At 54.0% G+C, this 20,809-nt stretch overlaps 5 protein-coding genes across 5 annotated transcripts; 3 read left to right on the top strand and 2 right to left on the bottom strand.

The window, feature by feature from the left end:
* Positions 1 to 1,881: 1,881 nt before the first annotated feature.
* On the top strand, positions 1,882 to 3,622 carry J4E87_005436 (uncharacterized protein; the record flags this gene model as incomplete). The annotated part of the gene is made up of 6 exons (XM_049377049.1): positions 1,882 to 1,997; positions 2,054 to 2,087; positions 2,140 to 2,340; positions 2,394 to 2,448; positions 2,496 to 2,729; positions 2,781 to 3,622. The coding sequence occupies 6 exons, from the start codon at positions 1,882 to 1,884 to the stop codon at positions 3,620 to 3,622; spliced, it is 1,482 nt and encodes a 493-aa protein (XP_049233274.1).
* A 2,740-nt stretch (positions 3,623 to 6,362) lies between these two features.
* J4E87_005435 (uncharacterized protein) lies at positions 6,363 to 7,609 on the top strand (the record flags this gene model as incomplete). Its single annotated transcript, XM_049377048.1, has 4 exons — positions 6,363 to 6,877; positions 7,004 to 7,032; positions 7,082 to 7,419; positions 7,469 to 7,609. 4 exons carry the CDS (start codon positions 6,363 to 6,365, stop codon positions 7,607 to 7,609), a joined length of 1,023 nt encoding a protein of 340 aa, XP_049233273.1.
* A 511-nt stretch (positions 7,610 to 8,120) lies between these two features.
* J4E87_005434 (uncharacterized protein) lies at positions 8,121 to 12,551 on the top strand (the record flags this gene model as incomplete). The annotated part of the gene is made up of 2 exons (XM_049377047.1): positions 8,121 to 8,126; positions 8,193 to 12,551. The coding sequence occupies 2 exons, from the start codon at positions 8,121 to 8,123 to the stop codon at positions 12,549 to 12,551; spliced, it is 4,365 nt and encodes a 1,454-aa protein (XP_049233272.1).
* A 127-nt stretch (positions 12,552 to 12,678) lies between these two features.
* Positions 12,679 to 13,901, bottom strand: J4E87_005433 (uncharacterized protein; the record flags this gene model as incomplete). Its single annotated transcript, XM_049377046.1, has 2 exons — positions 12,679 to 13,442; positions 13,502 to 13,901. The coding sequence occupies 2 exons, from the start codon at positions 13,899 to 13,901 to the stop codon at positions 12,679 to 12,681; spliced, it is 1,164 nt and encodes a 387-aa protein (XP_049233271.1).
* Positions 13,902 to 15,547: 1,646 nt separating this feature from the next.
* J4E87_005432 (uncharacterized protein) lies at positions 15,548 to 16,165 on the bottom strand (the record flags this gene model as incomplete). The annotated part of the gene is made up of 2 exons (XM_049377045.1): positions 15,548 to 15,909; positions 16,108 to 16,165. The coding sequence occupies 2 exons, from the start codon at positions 16,163 to 16,165 to the stop codon at positions 15,548 to 15,550; spliced, it is 420 nt and encodes a 139-aa protein (XP_049233270.1).
* Between the last annotated feature and the right edge of the window lie 4,644 nt (positions 16,166 to 20,809).

Raw genomic sequence — 20,809 nt, 5'->3', positions numbered from 1 at the left:
GGTTGGTGCGCCTAGCCCGGCATGGTCTGTTACCGAGAAACACGGCGACGTCAGTCAAAGGGTGACGAGCCGTGGGTCGCGATGGTCACGCTGGGAGAGATGCGAGGCGGTTCTGATGACACGCGCAGGGTCTAGAATGCCATGACCTTGGACCTTGAGATGAGACATAGCGCAATGGAATATCATGGATGTGCATGTGCCCGCCTGTCACGTCACGTGCGTGCTGTGGCCAAGAAACCTTGGAAGCAACGTTCCGCTCCGCTGGCGATGACGCTCGGGCGGAGTGATGCCCAGGGGCCCTGTCCGCCCCTGGCAGCACAGCGATCGGCCACCAGCTGGAGCCATGACGGCTACAGCAACCTACTGACGAAACTTGGAACTGATCAGAGTCGGGAGACGATGGGCTGCAGGGCGTCGCCGCGTGCTGAGCGACTGGATCCAGAATTTTCCATCGCCGATGCAGCCCGTCCCGGGCTTTGAAGGGTCTGCTGTTCGTTCGTACACGACGCCGCCAGCTGCGTCGCATCGCAGATCGAGTGTCGGGTAGTCGCTTAGCTGACGTCGCGAGGCCGTCTGCTCGGCTATACAGCGGTGTTTGCAATGGCAATAGCCATGCCATCATGGCTTCAACATGACGCAAGGCACCTGCGCTGCACTGTGGCAAGGCTCTGGCAGCCTGGCGCACGGCACGAGCTGCGATGGGCATCTGGGAGTTTCCATGGTTGTTACGAGATTGCAATTACGGTCAGCGTGTATTGGCAGCGCACATGGCAGCCCAGGACGTCGCCGGCTCATGCGAACCGGCCCTACTGTAGGTACCGGCGTTTCGTCGATCGTGCCTCTGCGTGAGATGTTCTGTAGACTTGACAGCATCACCCGCTGCCCGCACGCCTCGCAGCCTATCAGCCCACGTCATCGTCAGGACAAGATTCCGCATCAGTGAGCTCCCCGTCCGGAAGACGTGGCTGGAGCGTTCGCTCGCACCGTGGCCCCCCTGGCCGCCCTCTGCCTGTCTGTTCCGCCGATCGCCTGCTCTGATCTCGAGAGCCCTGGCCTAGGTGTTGCTGCACAGTCACACGTCCTTATTTTCTGGCTCCCAGACTCTTGTTTTCGCAAACCCCATCGTCCCATCATCAGCGTCATCCCTCGTCCACGCCGTCCGCTTCTGCTCCGCCCCTGCGCCAATTGCAACGCCCGCGATGATTGCGCCGAATCCTGCCTACTGCTAGCCCTGTCCCTCTCCCTGGGCCTGCTCCTGCACCGCTCTCGCCCGGAACTGCCTGCTCTCACCGCAAACCCAGGCCTCGTGCGACTCTGCGCAGCGCGCACCACCGCTTGGGACGCGCCAAATGAGCTCCGGCCGCTTGCTGACTCTCGACGGCCGTTGTCCTGGCCGCGTATCTACTAGGCTGCGTCCGCTGTCCTCACCACTACAGTAGCCGAGACGCTCCCTCCCTGCCCCTACCACAGCATAATCACAGAATTCTGCTGATCGGTCCGGGACCCACCTACCCCAAACCCAACGTTAGGCGCCACCACTTATGGATGCACCTTAGTCGTTGACTGCTCCTTCTCTTGCTCTTCTCTGCGCATCTGCGCCCTGCAACACTTTGACCCCTACGCGGATTTTCGTTACGAGTCGATCCGCCACACTCGTCGTGCCGCACCAATCACATAGCCACCCCACGACCCAGGCATTTCCTATTTGATCCCTGTACACTAGTTCCGCCATACTCGAGCCCGCTCGATCACGCTCGATTCCCACCCCGTTGCCACTAGTGCTCTAATAATCTACGACACACCAAGTCCTCTCTGGCCCGCGCTGTTCGAGAGTTGGTCGCTACACCACACCGCCCAGTCCACGCGCTCACGCCCTCCTACATGAGCGACTTGAGAGAACGTCTCGCGCGATTGGGACTGTCCCAGTACCACGAAGTGTTCACAGCCGAAGGCTTCGACACTTGGGAGACTGTGCTCGACATTACAGAATCAGACTTGTGCGCAATGGCTCCACCCCTACCTACCCACGCCGCCCCTGCTTACTGTTCCGTAGAAGTTCCCTCAACGTCAAGCTTGGCCATCGTCGGGTACGTCACTATCCTGCGACGTTACCACCAGCAATAACTGACCTCCTCGTAGAAACTTCAACGGGCCATCGCCGAATCGCGCGGACAGTCTTCAGATAGGCCTCTGCCCATCAATCTTGCACGAGCTGGGAGCACTGCCGGCTCGTATCGCAGTGACGACTCGGGGCCAGAGAGCAAAAGCAAGCAGCCAGAGCCCACCAATACTGCACCGAATGGAACAGGGGCCAAGCGGAAGTACCGTCGACATCCCAAGGTAGCCCACTCTGCAGATCCCGTCTGTCGTGCAACATCGCTAACCCAACGTAGCCTGATGAACATGCACCAGAACGTCCACCCTCTGCTTACGTCATATTCTCCAATCGTAAGTCTGGTCTCTGGCCCAACGCGATCACGACTAATTCGCAGCAGAGGTACGAGAATCACTCAAGGGACAAGATCTTACCTTCACCGAGATTGCCAAGGTAGTCGGTGAGAAATGGCAAGTCTTGCCTGCCGAGGAACGCGAAGGTTGTGAACGACAGGCCAACGGTGCCAAAGAGAAGTACTATGCAGAGCTGGCTGAGTACAAAAAGACGCCCCATTTCGAGGCGTACCAAAAGTATCTCGAAGATTTCAAGTCGAAGCACTCAGTGCCCACTAAAGGTCTGTCCACAGCTTCTGTTGTCATGTGCCGCAATGTATTGACATGTGCAGAAGGCAAACGCTCAAAGCTCGAAACCGAAACCAGCACTTCAACACGAGGAGGTAGCAATGAACAGGCCGACCCACCGGCAAACAGGAGATTGAGTTCTATTCAGTCCGATGCCCAAGCAGCATTACAACAAAAACCGGATCCCACTCAACCAATCCCCCCTTCACGGCTACCACCTGGCCCAATCTACGCTTCGAACTCGACATCGCCGGCCAATATTCCCCTTTCTGGCTTCAACTCCCCCCGTTCGGGCGAACAATTCTCCCCCACATCTGCATCTCCACGGACCACGGTCTTGCAAAGAGATGGCGGTGTCTATGACCCATCCGTACCCAATTCCATTCGAGACACGAGGATCCCCTTCGATGCCAATCCGTACCATCAGCCTTCTGCGTACAACCTGGACCTCCACCAAAAGATTGCATCGACTCCACCACCTCCATATCCCCACCCAAATCACTTTCAGGGGCCAAACGACATGCTTTCTCGTCGGACTCCGCGCGACTCCTCGCGTCTCCCCCCGCTCAGTCACGAAGATACGACATTGTCGTCCGAGAGTGGTCACAGCAATCAAGGATCTCAAGGGTACACCTTGTCGGCTTATCCTGGGCAGACATTACCTGCAGACCCGAGTAAGACGATGCGCATGCTTCCCCAGCCAGTGCCCAGTATAGCACCCCTAGCCTCGCCATTGGATCGGCCGATACCGCCCATGCCATCACACCTCTCGCATAATCCCCATGACTATCGCAATCAGGGGTCACTTGCGGTCCTCGTAAGAGCAGGAGAACTGGCATCAAGAGCAGCGGACGACGACATGGTCGAGACCGAAAGCTCACCTTGATTCTTTTTTTGAACGCTATACCAATGTTACAGTACATGATTCGGCATGAGCAGTCCGCATGGCCCGTTCCAGTGGGTAGTGCATACCGCATGCGACCACAAGCTGTTTCGCTGCGAGACGTCAGCAACGACATGACTGCTACGCGTGTACCGCGCATCAGCCAAGCGAGCATGCGCGGGGACGCTTTACGTTTTCATATGTTATTTGCTATTTCGAGATGATACCCCAACGCAACCAGTCCACTTATTGGCCTATCGAATACCAAGTGATTATACGGAGGATGGATCCCTACCTCAAGGATTGAAGTGTTGGAGATGAACTACCGTTCCTTCTAAGTCCGCAACGCACGCGCCGTTCGGATTACGCTACATGCATACAGAGAGCCTGTTCTGGTATGCTAGAGTTCAGGAAGGCTCAGCCTCCACGGTTAATGCCGTAAGCAACACGAATCTTTGCATGTGCAGCGTGTGTGCAAGGGCAAGGAAGGCGTGTAGGATGTACATAGGAAATCTAGATCTATTCGCTTGAATGACACTGCCTAATCCATCTCGAACACCTGGGCATGTGCAGCCGGTCTGAACGGCAGTCTGGATTACTCCATCAACTGCATGATGTGGCGTGATTGGCAGTCAGTCTTGTCTGGGATCAAGAAGCGCACAGTCGTGCAAGGCGGTAACAAATGTTCGCATACGGCGGATTCAATAGCGCCCAATGGAAAGCATGCACCCGACACCAGCTAACTCGCCACTGCAGCCTGCAACCAGAGCTAGGAGTACAGTACATGTGCGCAAGTGGATCTGTTTCGGTCAATTGTCCCGAGCGACATCGAGATCATGGGCTTGGCATGGCGTGTTGAGTGGATTTTGGGGGTTTTACCCATGTCTGCCAACATCGAGGATTTGGCATGCTAATCTGACACCACATGGCCAGGGTCTGAGCAAACCCACCGAAATCACGTGGCAGATGCTACGATGTCCCGCGACAATATAAATCGTCGGTATTTTATGCCGTCGCGCTTGCAGATCGACGGCAAGCCAAAGCGATGGAGTAAGCCCACCCACCCACATCACAAGCCTCCTAACATGGCAGGCAGCAGGACCCGAAATCTGCAATAAAACCAAGTCCTACAAACGCATTTGTCGATGTCCGTCCGCAAGGCGCTCGCTCGGATACAGGGTCGATCGCCAGGACCCTAGTCTGTCCATCTGCCGCGTACAGCGCTCTGCATGGCCCCCGCGGCATTAGCCCTTCCTCGGAGTAAGACAAAGCATCTTGCGATATTCCACAATGAGAAAACAGCTGATTATGTGTTGCGTGATTCTCGCATCCGCATGCATCCTGACATGGTAAAATTAGCATTTCGGCACGTCGTTTCGAAAGGGCAAAGATAAACCGCAAGGGTGTACTAGACATCTGTGCATTATGCAGGTGCTGTGGAGTAAACAAGTTGCAGCTCGACTGACCAGTCAAAGTTAGTCGAGCCAGATATTTGGAACGAGGGATCATGCCATTGCCGCGAAAGAGGGTCCTGCAGACACAGACGTTGGCTGTGGGCTCCGTGGAGCAGTTGTTCTGATCATTATGACGTCCGCGGAGCGTGAACAGGACAGGTCGGCAGCCGAGTCTGTCTGGATCGGCATGCTGGACTGGAAATCGGCCCGCGTCTACACAGTCTTTTCATTTTGCTCTCATGTTGATTACATGGTTACATCAACTGGCATACGGCTACTTTTTTGCTTCACATGTTGATTGTGTAGGTATACTTGGACTCCCGAACTCCTGCATTGCTGCAGGCTTCCGGATTTCGCAGCTGATCCCACCCAAACGCATCAAAGGCATGTTGAGGAAGACTCGCTTCGGTACCTGGGTTCACACACCACTCTAATGTGTCGGGTTCGCAGGAGTTGACCTTCTCGACGCTGTATCCGACGTCCCTAGGCCCTCTACAAGCGCTTGTAATACTCGACGGGTACAAAAAAGACTTTCAGAGCACCTGGTAGCAGTATTCTTGTGCCACTAGCGTAGACAGAAAGGAGAACCCGTCGTACCTCTTGATTTGCTGAGCACTGGACCCGTAACTTGCGTGTCAGTGGCATGTATCTTGTGAATCTCGAGGCCCAATCATCATCCTCGTTCCGAGTAACGTGCAACACAGATTTCGTATATTTTCAGCTAATATGTAGTTCACGGCAAACGCTTCTAAGGTTGCTGCTTCAGCTAGCCCATCGTAGTGTCACAAAGGCAGGAACGAGCCAATCAGGGCCATGTCTACCCTTGTCGATCTCCCGTTCCAGTGCAACGACTCCATCTCTATCATCACGTCCACCATCAGACCTCAGCTTGGCATTCATCGACTTGCCTCTATACTGCACTAAAACCTCTGTGCACACACTTCTAGGTAGTTCTAGACCGTCGCTGTACATCCCGAGGTCTGAATTTGGCGTGTCAGACCAGTCACACGGATCACATCCGCCACCAATCTTCCTTGCAAGAAGCCTGTGGCTTCCCGAATTCTGTACGTAAAAAGGCGCCATGACTGGGGTGTAACAAGACTAACTACTGTGTTGGTAGCCGGGTCACCTACTCGCTGTCCTACACTGGCTCTTGCATTGCAGCGGTCTAGACCTTCGAGGCACCTGTTCTGTCAGCCACCAAGCAGCTATAGCGATCCCGCTTCGATTACCTGTTGTAGCTCATTGCATATTTCCAAGAGTTCCGCTCCGCTACTTGAATCGCCACCATGACTGAGCCCGTCGAAGTCAGAGATTCCGCTCAGTCCAAGCCAGTGCATCCGACACCTGATAACACTACTATCTCTCCTACATCAGGACCAGCTCGCAAATATCTGACCTTGGGGCCTTTGAAGAAACTCGATCTGCCTCATCATCCGTCGTATGATAATGCTAGTTCTGATCATCATGTCACTCTAGCCCAGTTCCTCGACGATATTCTCAACGAGGTACAAGGAATCAACTTTGACGAAGGGTTTGAGAAGCGTGGGACCTGGAGCCCCGACAATGGACATGTGATGATGCCGCCACTGAATGCTACAGGGAACAGCGATATGGTTACAGTCCCAGTCTCGGTCGAGAAGCGTATCAAAGACTTGAACCAAGCCAGTTGGATGGCTAGAACCTCTACCCACAGCAACGCTCATGTCAGATTCTCTGAGTTGGGCGATCTTTTGGCGAAAGATCACAGCCGCAACGAAGCTGCATATACCCCGAGTGTTTTCGATGCTGTCGAGCTATTAAGGTGGGATCCTGAAGAAGCGTTGAGAGCAGTGAGTCACCACGAGGGGATTCATAGTGTGGAAATGTTTAGTGAGCGCCCTCTTGTGCAAGTTACATGACAGTGTGCACCGTTGCTGACACATTTCAGTATCCCAAATGTTCCATATGATGCCCAAGGTAGCCGGGCTGAGTCTACTACAAGATCGTGTGTTTCATGCATTAATAGTTACGATGAACACTCACAAAGCAGAGAGTCTCTCTGACCTCGCTTCGTCTTTTACTGTTCAGCTTCCAATTGATTATGCATCATTTGGCGATGTCAAGATCATGCAAGAGAGAAGTCGGATGGAAACGAAAGGATCTTCGCAACTCTACCGGTTTCCGTCGGACACAGGGTCAGGCGCAACACCTGACGCGAACCAGAAGCAGCGACAGGGGAAGAAGCTGACAGAAGGAACCTACGTCTCGTTGGAGAGGCTGATTGGCGCATCGAAGACACGTGTCGATGGGGATGCTGCGCAGCAAGCAGAGTCGCCCGATAACGACCATCATCGTTGGGATATGGTAAGTTTCATATTCCGCATTCAAGTTTAATGTTGTTGACATGGCGCAGATGACGTTGAGTACGGCGGGGGGCATGACGAAAAAGGCACCGAAGGGCATCCAGCAGAAGGAAACGTTGGAGGCGATCGCAATGGATGTGGAGTATGTTCTATCGTATATCGCGGATCAAAGACGGAAGAGCAGGACTTGAATGGTGATGATGACTGTGAAGGAACCATGTCACATGAGGCAAGGCGAAGCCCGGGCGGGGACGAACCGCGGCGTGCAGATCATCGCGTGGCTGTGACACCATTCCACTTTCTGCACACTTGGACTTCAGCTTTCAGCCTTACGCTGGGGAGACGAGGCCCAGTTTGATGTATCTCAGTATCGCCTTTTTGTACTTAATACCTTGATCAATGTCATCCGATACACCGCAATTGCCTCCGTGATCGCATTCCAGCGCGTGCCGTCCATGTGCATGTCACACTCGTGGAGAGCCTATTAATACACACAGGCACTTCAGCTGGCATCTCGAGCCCACACTCCCAACGAACACGATCCGCCGTCTCCTGCGACACACATGTTGGCTGGTAACGCGACAAGAAACCACAAGATGCAGAACTACGGGCAAGCACCAGGATACCAGCGGCCAGGCAGCACGACGGGCTTCACAGGACAGCAGGGCGCCCCTCCACCAGTCCCGCCACCGCCGCCTGGATATGGAGGTATGTTGATGCACGATAGCACACAGTTCCAAAGTCAGGCACTGACACGATGGCACAGCTTCCCAGGGATACCAAACGTCCGCTCCCCCTGCCCACGGTCAATGGGCTGCGCCCACGCCGACACACACGTCGAATCCATGGAATCAATCGCAACAGCAGGTAGCCGCAGGATATAATCCGGGCACGTATGGCACCATGCCGGGGGCGCAGCATCAATCATATCCTCCTCAGCAACAAGAGCAACCTCCCCCACCTCCACCCAAACCCTACGGCTTCGCAGCGGCGGTCCAACGGCACGAACAACAACAGCAGCAGAACTGGCCACAACAATCGCAACCAGGCACCGGCTTTGCGCCTCATACGCAGCAGGGAGGATATCCGGTGCAAGCAACACCACAGCCATATCATCACGCAGCTCCTCCCCCGCCTTCAACCACACCGGGTGGGACGTACTTCCAGTCTTCGCAGGGAGGTAGACCCAGCTCTATTTATGGGACAGGTCAAGTTAGCTCATACCCACCAGGAGGACCTCAGCAACCCACTGCAGTCAGCAATCAGAGCGAGCAGCAGCCGGCATACGCACAACAGGGTACACAAGTGTACTCGTCTTCGAACACAAACCTAGCAGCCGGCGCATACATTTCTCCCCCACCAGAAGCTCCTTCGTGGCAGCAGGCACAGCATGCGCCACATCAAGGCGGCATGGCCAACTACACCCATACTACACCACATACAGACACAAACACATATGCACATGGACATCATGGTCTACAGCAGCAGCAACCTCCGCCTCTACCTCCACGGCATGGCCAACAGGTTGTTCCTCTACAAAACCATCACCAATCTCAGTATGGTCATTCCACGCCCGTCCAATACAATCCGCAATCGCAGATACCCAACCAGCATCAGCAGCCGTCGGATCAATTCCCACAACCGCAGCAGCATCAATATCAGCAACCTTCGGTTGGGCATCCTTCATATTCCCCAGCGCCGTCGCAGCAACCACCTACACAGACAATATATGAACAGTCTCTGTACGACCAACAAGCGCAGCCATCTCAACAACATCCTCGCCCTCAGGACTCATGGCAGTCCGGATCTCCAGCCCCAGAGCCTAACTATCAATACAATAGACCGCAGGCATACGAGACTCAGCTACCACCCTCGCAAACAGGGTACCAAGCGCAAGAATCAGCTCCACCGCAGCAGTATTCCCAGATCTCGAACCAGGAGGGCCAAGAAACAAAGCCATACAATCGAATCGATACTGCTGGGTCGAACTTCTACCATCAACCAAGCCCGCAGAGTCAGCCTGTGTCTCCGATATCGAATCGTCCTAGTGTGAGCTCTGCCTCTGGCTACCATCCTATCTCTGGGCGCACCGACTCGGTGAGTTCGATAGCTTTGGCCAACCTCTACGCACAGCGCGCAGACAATAAGACATCTTCACCAAAACCGTCCGAGCCGAGACTACCCGCGTCACCTCCACCCAGAGATGACAAGTCCAAGTTTAGTGTTCTGGCTGCCGGTGCACCTTCTGATTGGGAACACCTAGGTGGCAGTGAAGAGATTGACGATGAAGAGCTCTTTGGTGCAAAGAAAGAAGATGTGAAAAGCGACAGTACTCAACCGGAAAGCATTGAGCTGCCCGCTCACGTTCCGCCTCCCCCATCGACGCATGGGTTCCCCAGTCCTGCTGTGCGTCCTGCACACGTGAGTTCGAGCGAATGGGATGAAGGCTTTACACCTACACCGCCGTCTGTGACAACAGGACTTGCTGGACGTCAAGATTCCCAGTCATCAGATCAAGGGTTCATCGTCGGAGATGCAATTGTCGCGCCCTTACGTACTACTCCCAAACCCATACAGGGCACGAGACCCCCTCATCAGCCTGCCGCGTTGAAGACTGGGTCGGGCTCCGCAGAGGGTGGATGGGATACGTCGCAACACACACCTACCCAACCGAAGCATCTTTTTGGGTCACAAACCAGTAATGAATCCACCGGCGTGGTGTCCTCCAGCTACGACTATGCTATACAACTGAAAGAGAAGGACGACCTTATCAACCAATTACGCGCAGATATGGAACGGGAGAAGAAGGAGAAGGATGAAGTTCTCCAACAGTTACACACAGATACAGAACGGGAAAAGGCCGTACTACAAGCAAAGATCGATGAACTTGAAGCTAGTAGCCAGAAAGTCGTGTCTGAGTACGAAGCTAAGAAGGCTCACAGCACGAGCGAGATGGACGTGTTACGTGCACAGATTGAGACTATGAGAATCACCACAGACCAAGCCAGTGTCAACTATGACGCTATGGTGAAGGAGAAGAACACGGCGATTGACATTTTGAAAGAAGATGTGGAAGGGAAGGAGCACAATATTGAAGAGCGTGATAGTTCTGTCGCTGAACTAAAGCGCCAACTTGAAGCCGAAAAGGCGAAAGAGCCGCCGAAACCCACAGCTGCTGATCTGGTACCGGACCTTGATCCGTGGTATATTGGCTCGTTAGAGCGATACATAGCCATGCTTCGAAGTGAGGCCGCGGAACCGCAAGTCGAGGAGAAGGTCAAGATTTTCAAGGCGTTCATGAAAGTCGAGTCTGCCATGCGGGCCATCGTCTCCCTTGATACCTCAACACAAACAGTTCCAGTGGACCCAGAGGTATCACACGAACAGGAGCAAGCTGCTCGCTCTCGTGCAACCTCGAACATATCCACCAAGAGACAAGATCTGAACATCCAGGTACCGCAGGAGTCGGAATTTGACGACTTCGAATATAGTCCTGGCGGTCGACCTATCTTGGCGCGGCAGACTACGATTCCGCCTACTGAAAACTACCAGGGTGTTCCAAGAGCGCCTCCTTCGGTGCAATCAACAACAATTCTAACTCCGACAAGCTCCATTGATGATGATACGAACAAGACGCCAGTGCAATCTCCACCTGAAGAGCAGGTGCAACACCAATACAAGGCATATGTCCCACCTGCTAGCATATCGGTTGACCCTGCTCCATTGAGACACAGACCAACAATGTCCTTCTCCAATACGCCAGGAGTAACCTCACCGTCAGGCCGTAGCAACAGTAAGGGGCACGATGAGATATTCTTTGGAGCTCATCAACCGACTGCTCAGACGCTTGCGTCCCGGCCTTCCAGTAGCGAAGCAGATGTCGCTTTGCCAGCACCATTGAAGCTGACACCGCGCCGCCCGATCTCAACTGCACCAACGAAGGAAGATCCGAACAGAGTGCTGAAGGAACTAGTATCTAAGAAGGTGCATTCCGGCCTTCCAAATCACCGGATTCAGGATACGAGGGCTAGGCTCGTTGACATAGGATCCAAAGCTAGCGCCGCCGAAGAAATTACGAAGACATGGGAGAAATCTGCATCTCTGAGTCGCCGCAAGAAGGACGACGCCCGCCGCAAGCGTCAAGAAGAGAACGAGGAGCACAACGATGATCTATTCAACAACAACGAGATCTCATACGCGGAAATGAATCAGCTCGAGGAAGAGTTCAAGCAGAAGGAGGGAGAGCTCAAAGCGCAAGAGGACCAAGACGAGTATCGTGACTATGTGGAGACCGTATTCGACCCCATCTTCACCGGGCTACATGGCGAGATTAAAGCGTTAATGGACTTGCACGTCGAAGCTAAGCGCATGCTACCGTCTTCTGTCGCTGGACTCAAGAGCATGGAGGGAACCGATACTCCAAGCACAAAAGACTGTTTCGAGCTCCTGAAAGACATCCACGAGCAAGTGGAAAAGAGACACGACGATGTCGTACAACTCGTTGCCGAACGCGACAAACGCTACAAGAAGACGGAGACGCAACCTCTGTACGCCGCTGGCAACATCAGCCAGGTGAAAACCGTGGAGAAACACTACGACAACGCTGAGAAGCAAGCTGTGTTCAAAGCTAAGCGCGAGAAGGCTGAACGTGTAGGCGAGCTTGTCCGCCTTGTCGAGGACATGATTGTCAGTGCAGTCAGCACTGAGCAAAAAGAAATTGACCACATCGTTGCAGCTATCAAGGACCTTGAGGATGGCAGCGGTGATCCAGCGGTCCTCGATGATGCACACACTGCTCTTAAGGCTCTGAAGGAGTCTTCTAAGGCGCTTCTCTCCCTTTTCAACGCACTGGAGATTGAATCCAACAACGCCGATATCGACGCGGAGATTGCGCAAGTGACAGCCGATGGTGCAGATCCAGCGCGCATAGGTGAATTGGAGGCTGAAAAGAGGGAAGCAGAGAAGGACTTGGTGGAGGAATTTCAAAGGAGGGTTAGTGTGCTGGATAGCGATGGGGCTGAACTCGGAGAGTTGGTGCAGAGGAAGATGGGAAAGAGTAGCGAAGACGCAGAGAAGGAAAATCGATTACGAATGGCGCTGGAGGAAGCGAAGAGGCGGAATGGTCATGCTTGATGAAGGTATAGTCTTATGTATTTACGAAATGTGGCATTTTCTCATGTCTATAATGTGTAGTTCATGGGTATCACAACGACCCCACTGTCAGTTACAAATGTTCCTACTTCTCATCTTCGCCAGGCTTCTATCCTTCAAGACCACTGTCCTTCCTCTCCCTCACTGGCCTCTTCGGCTTCTCCTCCACTTCCACTTCTACCTTCTTCTCATCCTCACTCAAATGCGTCCTCCGATCAATATCCAGCCTCTTCTGAAAGTACTCCCCAACACCAAACTCATCGTACCGCTTCCCCTCCTCTCTCAAATGCGGCACAACACTAACCTTTGCATCTTCATTCGGGCTAAAGAAGAACGGCATACTATACCTCTCCTCGCCCCCGATATTCCTCACTCTATGCACAGTACTCTGCCACGAGCCGCCCGTAACCAACTTGAGGAAATCCGCAATATTGACAACGAACGTGTTGGGTTGGGGATGGACAGGGACCCAGATACCGTTCGCGTTCAGTACTTCGAGAGCCGGGTACGCCGTTTTGGATTGGCATACGAGCGTGAACCAGCAAAAGTCTGTGTGGGCACCGATTCCTACGTCGCTTTGACGCTCTTGGGGTGGGTAGTGGACGGCGCGGACGTTGGTCATGGGGTGTGTGGTTATGGTGTCGAAGTAGTCTTCGGGGAGGTCGAGAGCGAGAGCAAAGATGTGGAGCATGCGTTTGCTGAATTCGAACATGGATTTGTAGTAGCGGTAGATGGCTGGGCGCCAGAAGAGGGCGGACGGGTGGCTGGGCCATTGGTTGCGCGGGGTTTGTGGTGAGGGAGGAAGCGAGGAGATGAGGGGGAGTTGTTCTGAGTCGGTGAAGTCTTCGCCCATTAGGAAGCCTTCTTTTAGATCTAGATAGTGGTGTTAGAGGGATGAGTCGTTGTGTGAGTGGAGGCAGTGAAGACGTTACCTCCTCGTGTACTTGGGTCGAGTTTGCCTTCCAAGAACGCTTCGTAACCCCTGAACTTCTCCGTCTTCTGGTTGTGTGTCTCCATTTTGACGTCGGTTGGTAACGCGAAGTACTCCTTCAACGCATCGAAAGTGTCTTCCAGTACATCATCGTCTACCCCGTGGTTCACTGCGTAGAAGAAGCCTATGTCTCGACATGCGGCGCCGACTTCTCTGGCTAGCTCTTTCCTGTCCTCCAGGTTGTCCGAGTATATGCGTCTGAAGTCGATTTTTGGCAGTTCGGTGAACGTCTCTTTAGCAGCGGTGCCCTTGAGAACCGGCCTTCGACCAGGAACACCACCATCGTGGTAGTGGACCCATGTATCCGCGTACGTCTCCGTCTCGATAGTGGTAGTCGACATACTGTGATAAATGATGAATTATCTGCTGCTCAGATAGTCTTGAGGAGTGAAATCATACAAAGCAGCAAGAGATTGCGAAGGCAACAAGGTATACAAAGCCGGTAATCCACTGCAGCGGGACGTACCGCAACCTTAATACGCAAGCCGACACTCATCCTACCATAAGCCGAATCACATCCAGCTGGGAAGAAAAACGTCGGCTAAGTTGAAGGCTGCACGAGGGCTCCTACAGACCAATCGTGCCAGCCCACGTCGTACGGTGAGGCGTAGTTGTCGTAAGCTGGACAAACCACATACCTGCGCATGAACGGTGTGGTGTCATCATGCCCAAGATTCCGAGGTTCACGCCCTCGGACAAGAGCGCATGCCGGGGAGGTCTATCGCCGCTCACCGGTCTACTTGCCTACGTATGGACAGTGTGAAGCGGAGCAAGATCCGGAGCTGGTATAGGACCGATGCTGTGCATACAAGGCGCTCGAGAGGGTGCGGAAGAGTACAGCAAGGCTGCTCTATGCGAACTACCTCGCGTACTCTGGAGTACTGCGTCTGTCTACCTCTTGCGCATGTCAAAGTACTGTTTCGAAACCCAGTAGATTGCCTCTTCTCTCGACAGTCTCGCATGTCAGCTGGACGTTTGCTGAATTCTCTACGTCACCCCTTACATCCCCCACCAAAAGCATGCATCCCAATGAGGCATTATCTGCAGCCACAGTGTAGCGGTCGGACGACCCTCCATAACGGCGGCAGGACCATACCAGGTGATGGAGGAGCGGCGGACTGCGTTGATAGCGTACCGAGCCATCGGATACCGGAGTTGAGCGCGACTGGAATGGGTTGTTAGTTCACCACGTTGATAGAGGGCGGCTCGTATGTGGTGGTGTGCTCGTCAGAATCGGCAGTTGGAAGTGACACATTCGCTCGGAACACCTTTCCTGGGACTTGCATGGCGATACTGCAGTGCAAGGCTTCGAGAAGGTGCATTCAGACCATGCGCATGACGCTGTCTTGATGGAACAGTAGAAGGATGAGTGCCCCGCTGTGGGTGGTTGTCCCGGGTTGCAAATCCCCCGCGCATGACGCTTGCCTCTTGCCGAAGACCCTTTATGGGCGGAATACCAGCATCGTCCTATCAAAGCATTTCGCGAGGTCTAAAATAACTGACTGCCGATGGTGCTAACGAGAGGAGAAAAGCAAGTATTAGTGCGCAAATCGTATGTAAGCGGTGAAGGGACTGTATGAATGTTGGGATCGGCCATGTGATGATGTAATACTTGGGCACTCTCAGGCCGTTGGAAGACGCCTGCGTAGTATGCATGGACGCCCAATCAACACACTATCGTGATGAGAAAGCACGCTATCTCGAAAGAATGGCATGGCAGCCGCATCGAAAAGCTGATTAGCCAAGCATGGCAGTCAGTAGGATGATCAAGCAACTGAATACCATTATGCTAGTTAGGTTAGACAATGTTGAAAATCATAGAAAGATACACCAACTCCTCCGCCCACAGACCTAAAGCCTTGCAATTCCGGGGATATCATGAACCGTAAAAGAGAAACCGAATGCCTCATAGACTACTCCAGGTAGGCAGCGCATCATACACGACTACAATGTACCATGATGTCGTTGACCGCTGAACAGGTCAGACTTATTTCTTGCCCAACTTGTTCAACAAATCCTTGCCCTTGCCGAGCAGGCCCTTGCCGTTGTCCTCGCGCTTCTCGTCCTCGCTCTTGCGCTTAGCCTCGGCGCTCTTTCGCTGCGCGGGTTGTCCATCACCGATAATGTTGGCGGCACCTCCACGACCGTAGTGCTTGGGTCCTTGTGGCTCTGGGTGCGGCTTGCTTTCGACGTCTTGGGCAGCGCGCGCAAGGTCAGGACGCTCGGGGTCGTTGCGCGCCATGTTTCCAGTTCCACCTCGGCCCGTGGTGTAGGTGTTGGACTTGAGGGTTGGGGTAACGAGATCTTCTGGCTTGGGGTAGTTGGTAGGGTCGTCCTTTGCGATGTTGCCTGCAAACGTCAGTGGTCGCTCGGACGCAGAAGCTGGTGAACAATCGCAGGCACTCCAAGGGCTGCTTTGGCTATGCGACAGAGGGAGGGAGTCTTTGCGCGCTGGTGTGCGCTGCAAAGACATACAGACCCAGCCGTTCCACTGCAAGCGTCGCGGAGTCGCGCTTCACGTCTGGAGGAAAGTATAGGTAGGCTTACCAGCACCTCCGCGCCCGTGCGACGCAACACGCTGGTACTCGTTCGGTCGAGTGGTCATCCTGGGCGAATTGTTGTTGAAGTGAGCTTTGGGAGCACGATCGGTAGCAGGCTGCTGTTGTGGGAGTGTGTTCGCTGGCGCAAACCGTTAAGTCGCGGCGGTTACTTGGGTACAAAGCGTCAAGGTGAGAGAGATTGAACAAGGCCCAAGTGATGACGCGATGGCAGTCACAACACTTCTTATATTGACCGTGCTCTTGGCTCTTCCGTGAGCAGCAAGCCAGGCGCAAGGACAAGACTTTCAAGGACTGTGCTCCGTTTTGCGCGCCAGAAGGAATCGTGGTCGCTGAAGACCTTGGTGACAAGCACCAGTCGTCTGCTCGCGCCTGGGCACGACGCGCCGGTGGTGCTCATTCTGGTTGACTAGGCGGCACGTTGCTTTCTGAGCCGTGAAAATCTCCATGCTGTGCGCGTGCGTGACTCTGTTTTTGGGTTTCTGTGACTAACGTCTAGTTGCTGCTGCGGGGTCCATAAGCCGAGCACTATGGGCGGGAGAACGTCATGCTCGAGTCGAAAGACGAGATCTGGGAGTCGGTAGCGAGGTCATCAGGTATTTTGAGAATGTACAAAAAGCTGCCTGGAGGTTTGCTTACGACGCAAAGGCGCGCATATATGATACACGCACCCACGGGGAGCAGAAGCAAGCATGTAGGCGCGTCCACGCGGTACAGTAATCTCATTATCTATGCCAAGGCTTGGGCAAGGCAGCGTGGGGTAGATACAGATACGCGAGTGAACACCCAGTTCAACAATCCCATCAACCTTAACTTTCCTTCCTCACAGCCCAGTTTCAGTGCAGAAAGTCTTTTCGAACTTGAAGTTGTTTGATTGTCATAGCCACGGAGTGTGGCTACTCATTATCTACTCTATGATACATGTCGTATGGAAGCGAATCCAATAATGCATCGACGCAATGCCCATCTATCTCGCCTGGAAGGCGCCAAACGAAAACCCGGCTATGAAGTAGCCCTGCTTTCTATGAAAACGCCGTCTATATCCCCAGAAAGCAACCGTTGCCATGTCCGTTGCACAGTCTCTTATTGTACAGTAAAAGAAGACCCCAAACGCCCAAGATGCAATTGGTGTTACAGAATAATGTCGAAGTCGAAGTAGGAAATGGTGTACCGGAAGGACGATGCGATGTTGCTGCTAGTTCAGGGCCAAAGCCGCGAATAGCATGTGTAGGAGTCGTTGGTGTTGTAGTTGTTTATATCGATCCGTGTTTGTTTGGGAGTGATGATGGAGATATGAAGTCGGTCTGTTGAGCTGAATGAAGGACTGTAAATATGATCTAGGCCACGTTAGTCTGGGCATGGGCAGAGTGAAGATGATTGAACCTACCGAAGTCGTTCTCAAGCTCATTACCCGCCATCGCGAGGTTGGGGCTCTGTTCCTGCCATGGAAAGCAACATTGATGATGATAGTCTTGCGCCTGGGTTTGGTGCTCCGCCGTCTCGAGGTTGAGGGTCGGCGTAGGAGGGGTTGTTGTTTTGCTCAAGAAGGCCCATGGTGGTGTGGTAGTTGTATATGGATTTGAGTTGGGGTTGGGGCTGAGATGGCTTGCTGATAGGCGTGGCTAAAGGTTGCGGGCTGTGGTTCGTGTAAGGTATGCAGGCAGAGTCAAGGTTGAGATGTGGTTGATGAGGTTTTAAGCCTTTGGAGGCGTTTGTATTGTCTATAAATCTATCCTGAGGCCTGTCGTAGTGTCTCAATGCCCGCCAGGAACAGGCAATGACTGCCTTCTTTCAGGCTGTGACGCAGCGAGAGTTGAGATTAATCCGCTCCGGTGATTCAATTGCTTGTCAAAAGAACCATGACTGCGCCACTGGAGAGGAAATTGAAAATGCTCATTGGGTGTGACCTGAGATACAAGGCGATTTCCAGGCTGCCTTCCTTCTAGCGTGCTTCCAGAAGGCTAACAGCCCTGTCTACCTCGATGGTGACTCCTTTAGTCACCGCCGTTTAGCAGCAGAGCCACGGTGTTGAAGCCGAATGACGGGCCAGGGCCCAATCTCCAGGCAGAAAAGCGGCCAGTGGATACCGAAAATGGTGAACTGACGTTCGGTGCCTAGTAGGGCTGGGTGAAGTTTGTGGGCACATGGGTTGCACAGCCGCAGCCTTAGAGCCACACCGCGGCGGGGCGCACACAAGGCACCCACAGGCAACTTCGCGGTTTGGCCTCTTGGATAAGTAGCAGCCCCAGGTCCTCCAAGTCGCCTCGGTCGTGTCGTTGATGACTCCTGTGCCTGTACTGCTCACCGGAGCAAACACAGCCCGGAGCAGCATTCTCCCGATCGGTCGTTGCTGTGGTGCTGCGCCTCGTGAATCGATCTCAGCGATAGCGCGTCTCGGACCTAGCAGGGAGGACGGGGGCCAGGGGAGCGACAGCCGGATCGCGAGACAAAAGCGACGCGGTTGCACTGCAACATGCTGAGCAGCTTTTTTCCATGGCAATAAGGAATGCGAAATCGGTTTTCGAAACAGAACGTATGGTGCGCCAGCCGAGATGCAGGAGATGGGTGGTGGTTGATTGGTGGTGAAGGCGCAGCCTTTCTTTCATTTGTCGGCCTGGGTAAGCGGCTTTCCTGATGTGGCTGTTAGCGATGGAACTCCAGGACCATTCTTTTGGGAAACACTTACGGCCACCATCACCAGGCTGACCATTGCCGGGGTTCTTGGGTTTGTACATCGCGGAGACCATATTGTCGGATTTGGCTGTGATAATGTTGTACGGGCGGTGTTCAGATTGGTGCAGGTGTGCTTAAGAGTGGGTAGAGGTGAGACTTTGTGTGAGACTTTAAAGATTCGCAAACGTTGTTTTGTATGGTAGCGGTGCAACAGGAGTGTCAGTACTTGTGACAGTGGACCGATAGCTGGGACATATATATTTAACTTCTGAAGTCATGGTCCTCCAGTAACTCATGATACTGACGTCTACCTTGGCCGTGTCCTCCATGATCCACGGGGCAACGGACGGGCCATCAGAGGGCACCCAGTACGTGGCCCTTCGGTGCGTATGGCAGGCACAGCCAACTGGAAGTGAAGCAATCGCACATTGCTTCTCTGGGATGACTCTTGGACGGCGTCTGAAAGGGGATGGAACAGGACAAAGCTGTCACCCCCACAATTCAGTGTGAAACAGCCAATCGTGGATCCGCCTCGCTGACCCGGTGTCTCAAAGAATCGTCGACAAGCCTGGCATCCGTGCCTGAATAACATAAGCTGTCGCGCCTATGTGAGGAAGGTCCTGGGGGACTAGAAGCTGCGGAAGCCGAACCCATTCGCTGCTTCACTCTCGCCATCCCTGCCCATCGAGGCCCGAGACCCAGCAGCACCCCTTCACAACCTTTCATAAGGTGTTTCTAGATGCCTTCTAGGTGCTTCGCCGAACAGCCGTTATGCCGTCATAGGACAGCGCGTCACCGCGTCTCAGGCCACGCGCGGTCCACCAGAGCCGCATGCGCTGGCGACACAAGATCACGAGGTTCCCGGATGCTGCTCCCAGACACGCTGTCACGTTCAAACGAGCCACGCCGCCAGTGCGCGCTAGGTCTGGATCGGTCGGCCCGCTCTCGGAGACGCAGGTACAGGCCTGTAGGGTGCGCCTACTGACGTCTCGAGAGCCTTCGTCAGCCAGAGAGACGGCCAGCCAGGGCTCCGTTTCATCCCTTTTGCGGATGACACCTGGGCAGAGAGCTGGACCTGTGGCCGTGGACAAGACTGGGAAGTTTACGCGTTCCCAGTGGCCACGCCCTCCTTCGGTGCCCGGCTGCGCCCCAGCGCCCTTTACCAATCATCGACACATTGGAAAACCGCGCAGTTGCTGCGACAACATGTCGGGGAAAGCCCTACAGGTCGCCCTGCAGTGCCCCTCAGAGAAGGACTCTATAGTAGCCTTTTGCCTGCTGAAGGACTCTTTGCCTTGGCTCCAAAGCAACACGAACAGAGCCTCCAAGGTCCTCCTGAGATCGCCACTCAGCATGCGCTGCACAGCCAGCGGACACAAAGTCTGAGTCGAGCACGAAGGACTACGGAAGTCCTCTGGTCCCAGGGGCTATAACCTTTCGGGTACCACGCGCGCCTCATCTTACAATAGCAACCAGATCTGAGACGATCTCAACTGTGAAAACCTTGGCTGGCGAGACTTTGAGTTGGTTTGGGTAATTCCAGACGCGCCGCTTGGCTGTAACTCGTGATTTGGGTTGCGCTTGCCGATGCACGTGTTGGACGTTAGCCAGACTGAAGTCTATCCTCAGAGACACTCATCTCGCGGAGGAGGGTTAACCACCCTCTATGCGCGCATCTGCGATCGATGCACAGCGACGCGCGTGTGCCGTCATGAAATGTCCGAGTTGAGAATGCCATGGTCTGCACAGTGCATTGGGCTCGCCCCAGAAGAAGCTTCATCTCTACGGCTTTACTTGCTAGTCAGTGCATCGCCATAGGGTTATGCATCCTCAGGTACAACTGTGGCGGTCGCGCATCGGTGCCTTGTTACTTTCACACTTTGCGCGTGTTGATCTGGTCGCGTGCCTGCCCAACACAATGCCTTGGAGCGTAATGGCCATCAACACCAGTGTTACAGTATTCAGAGGAGAGGTTGACAGTGAATGTAGTCCACGCAGCCTTGCTTGCGTCATGTGTA

Source organism: Alternaria ethzedia (assembly GCF_023757985.1).
Source record: "Alternaria ethzedia strain BMP 0044 chromosome Unknown scaffold_11, whole genome shotgun sequence".
Lineage (NCBI taxonomy): Eukaryota > Fungi > Ascomycota > Dothideomycetes > Pleosporales > Pleosporaceae > Alternaria > Alternaria ethzedia.
Note: the sequence above shows the minus strand (reverse complement) of the source record. Positions and strands in the feature narration are given on the sequence as shown.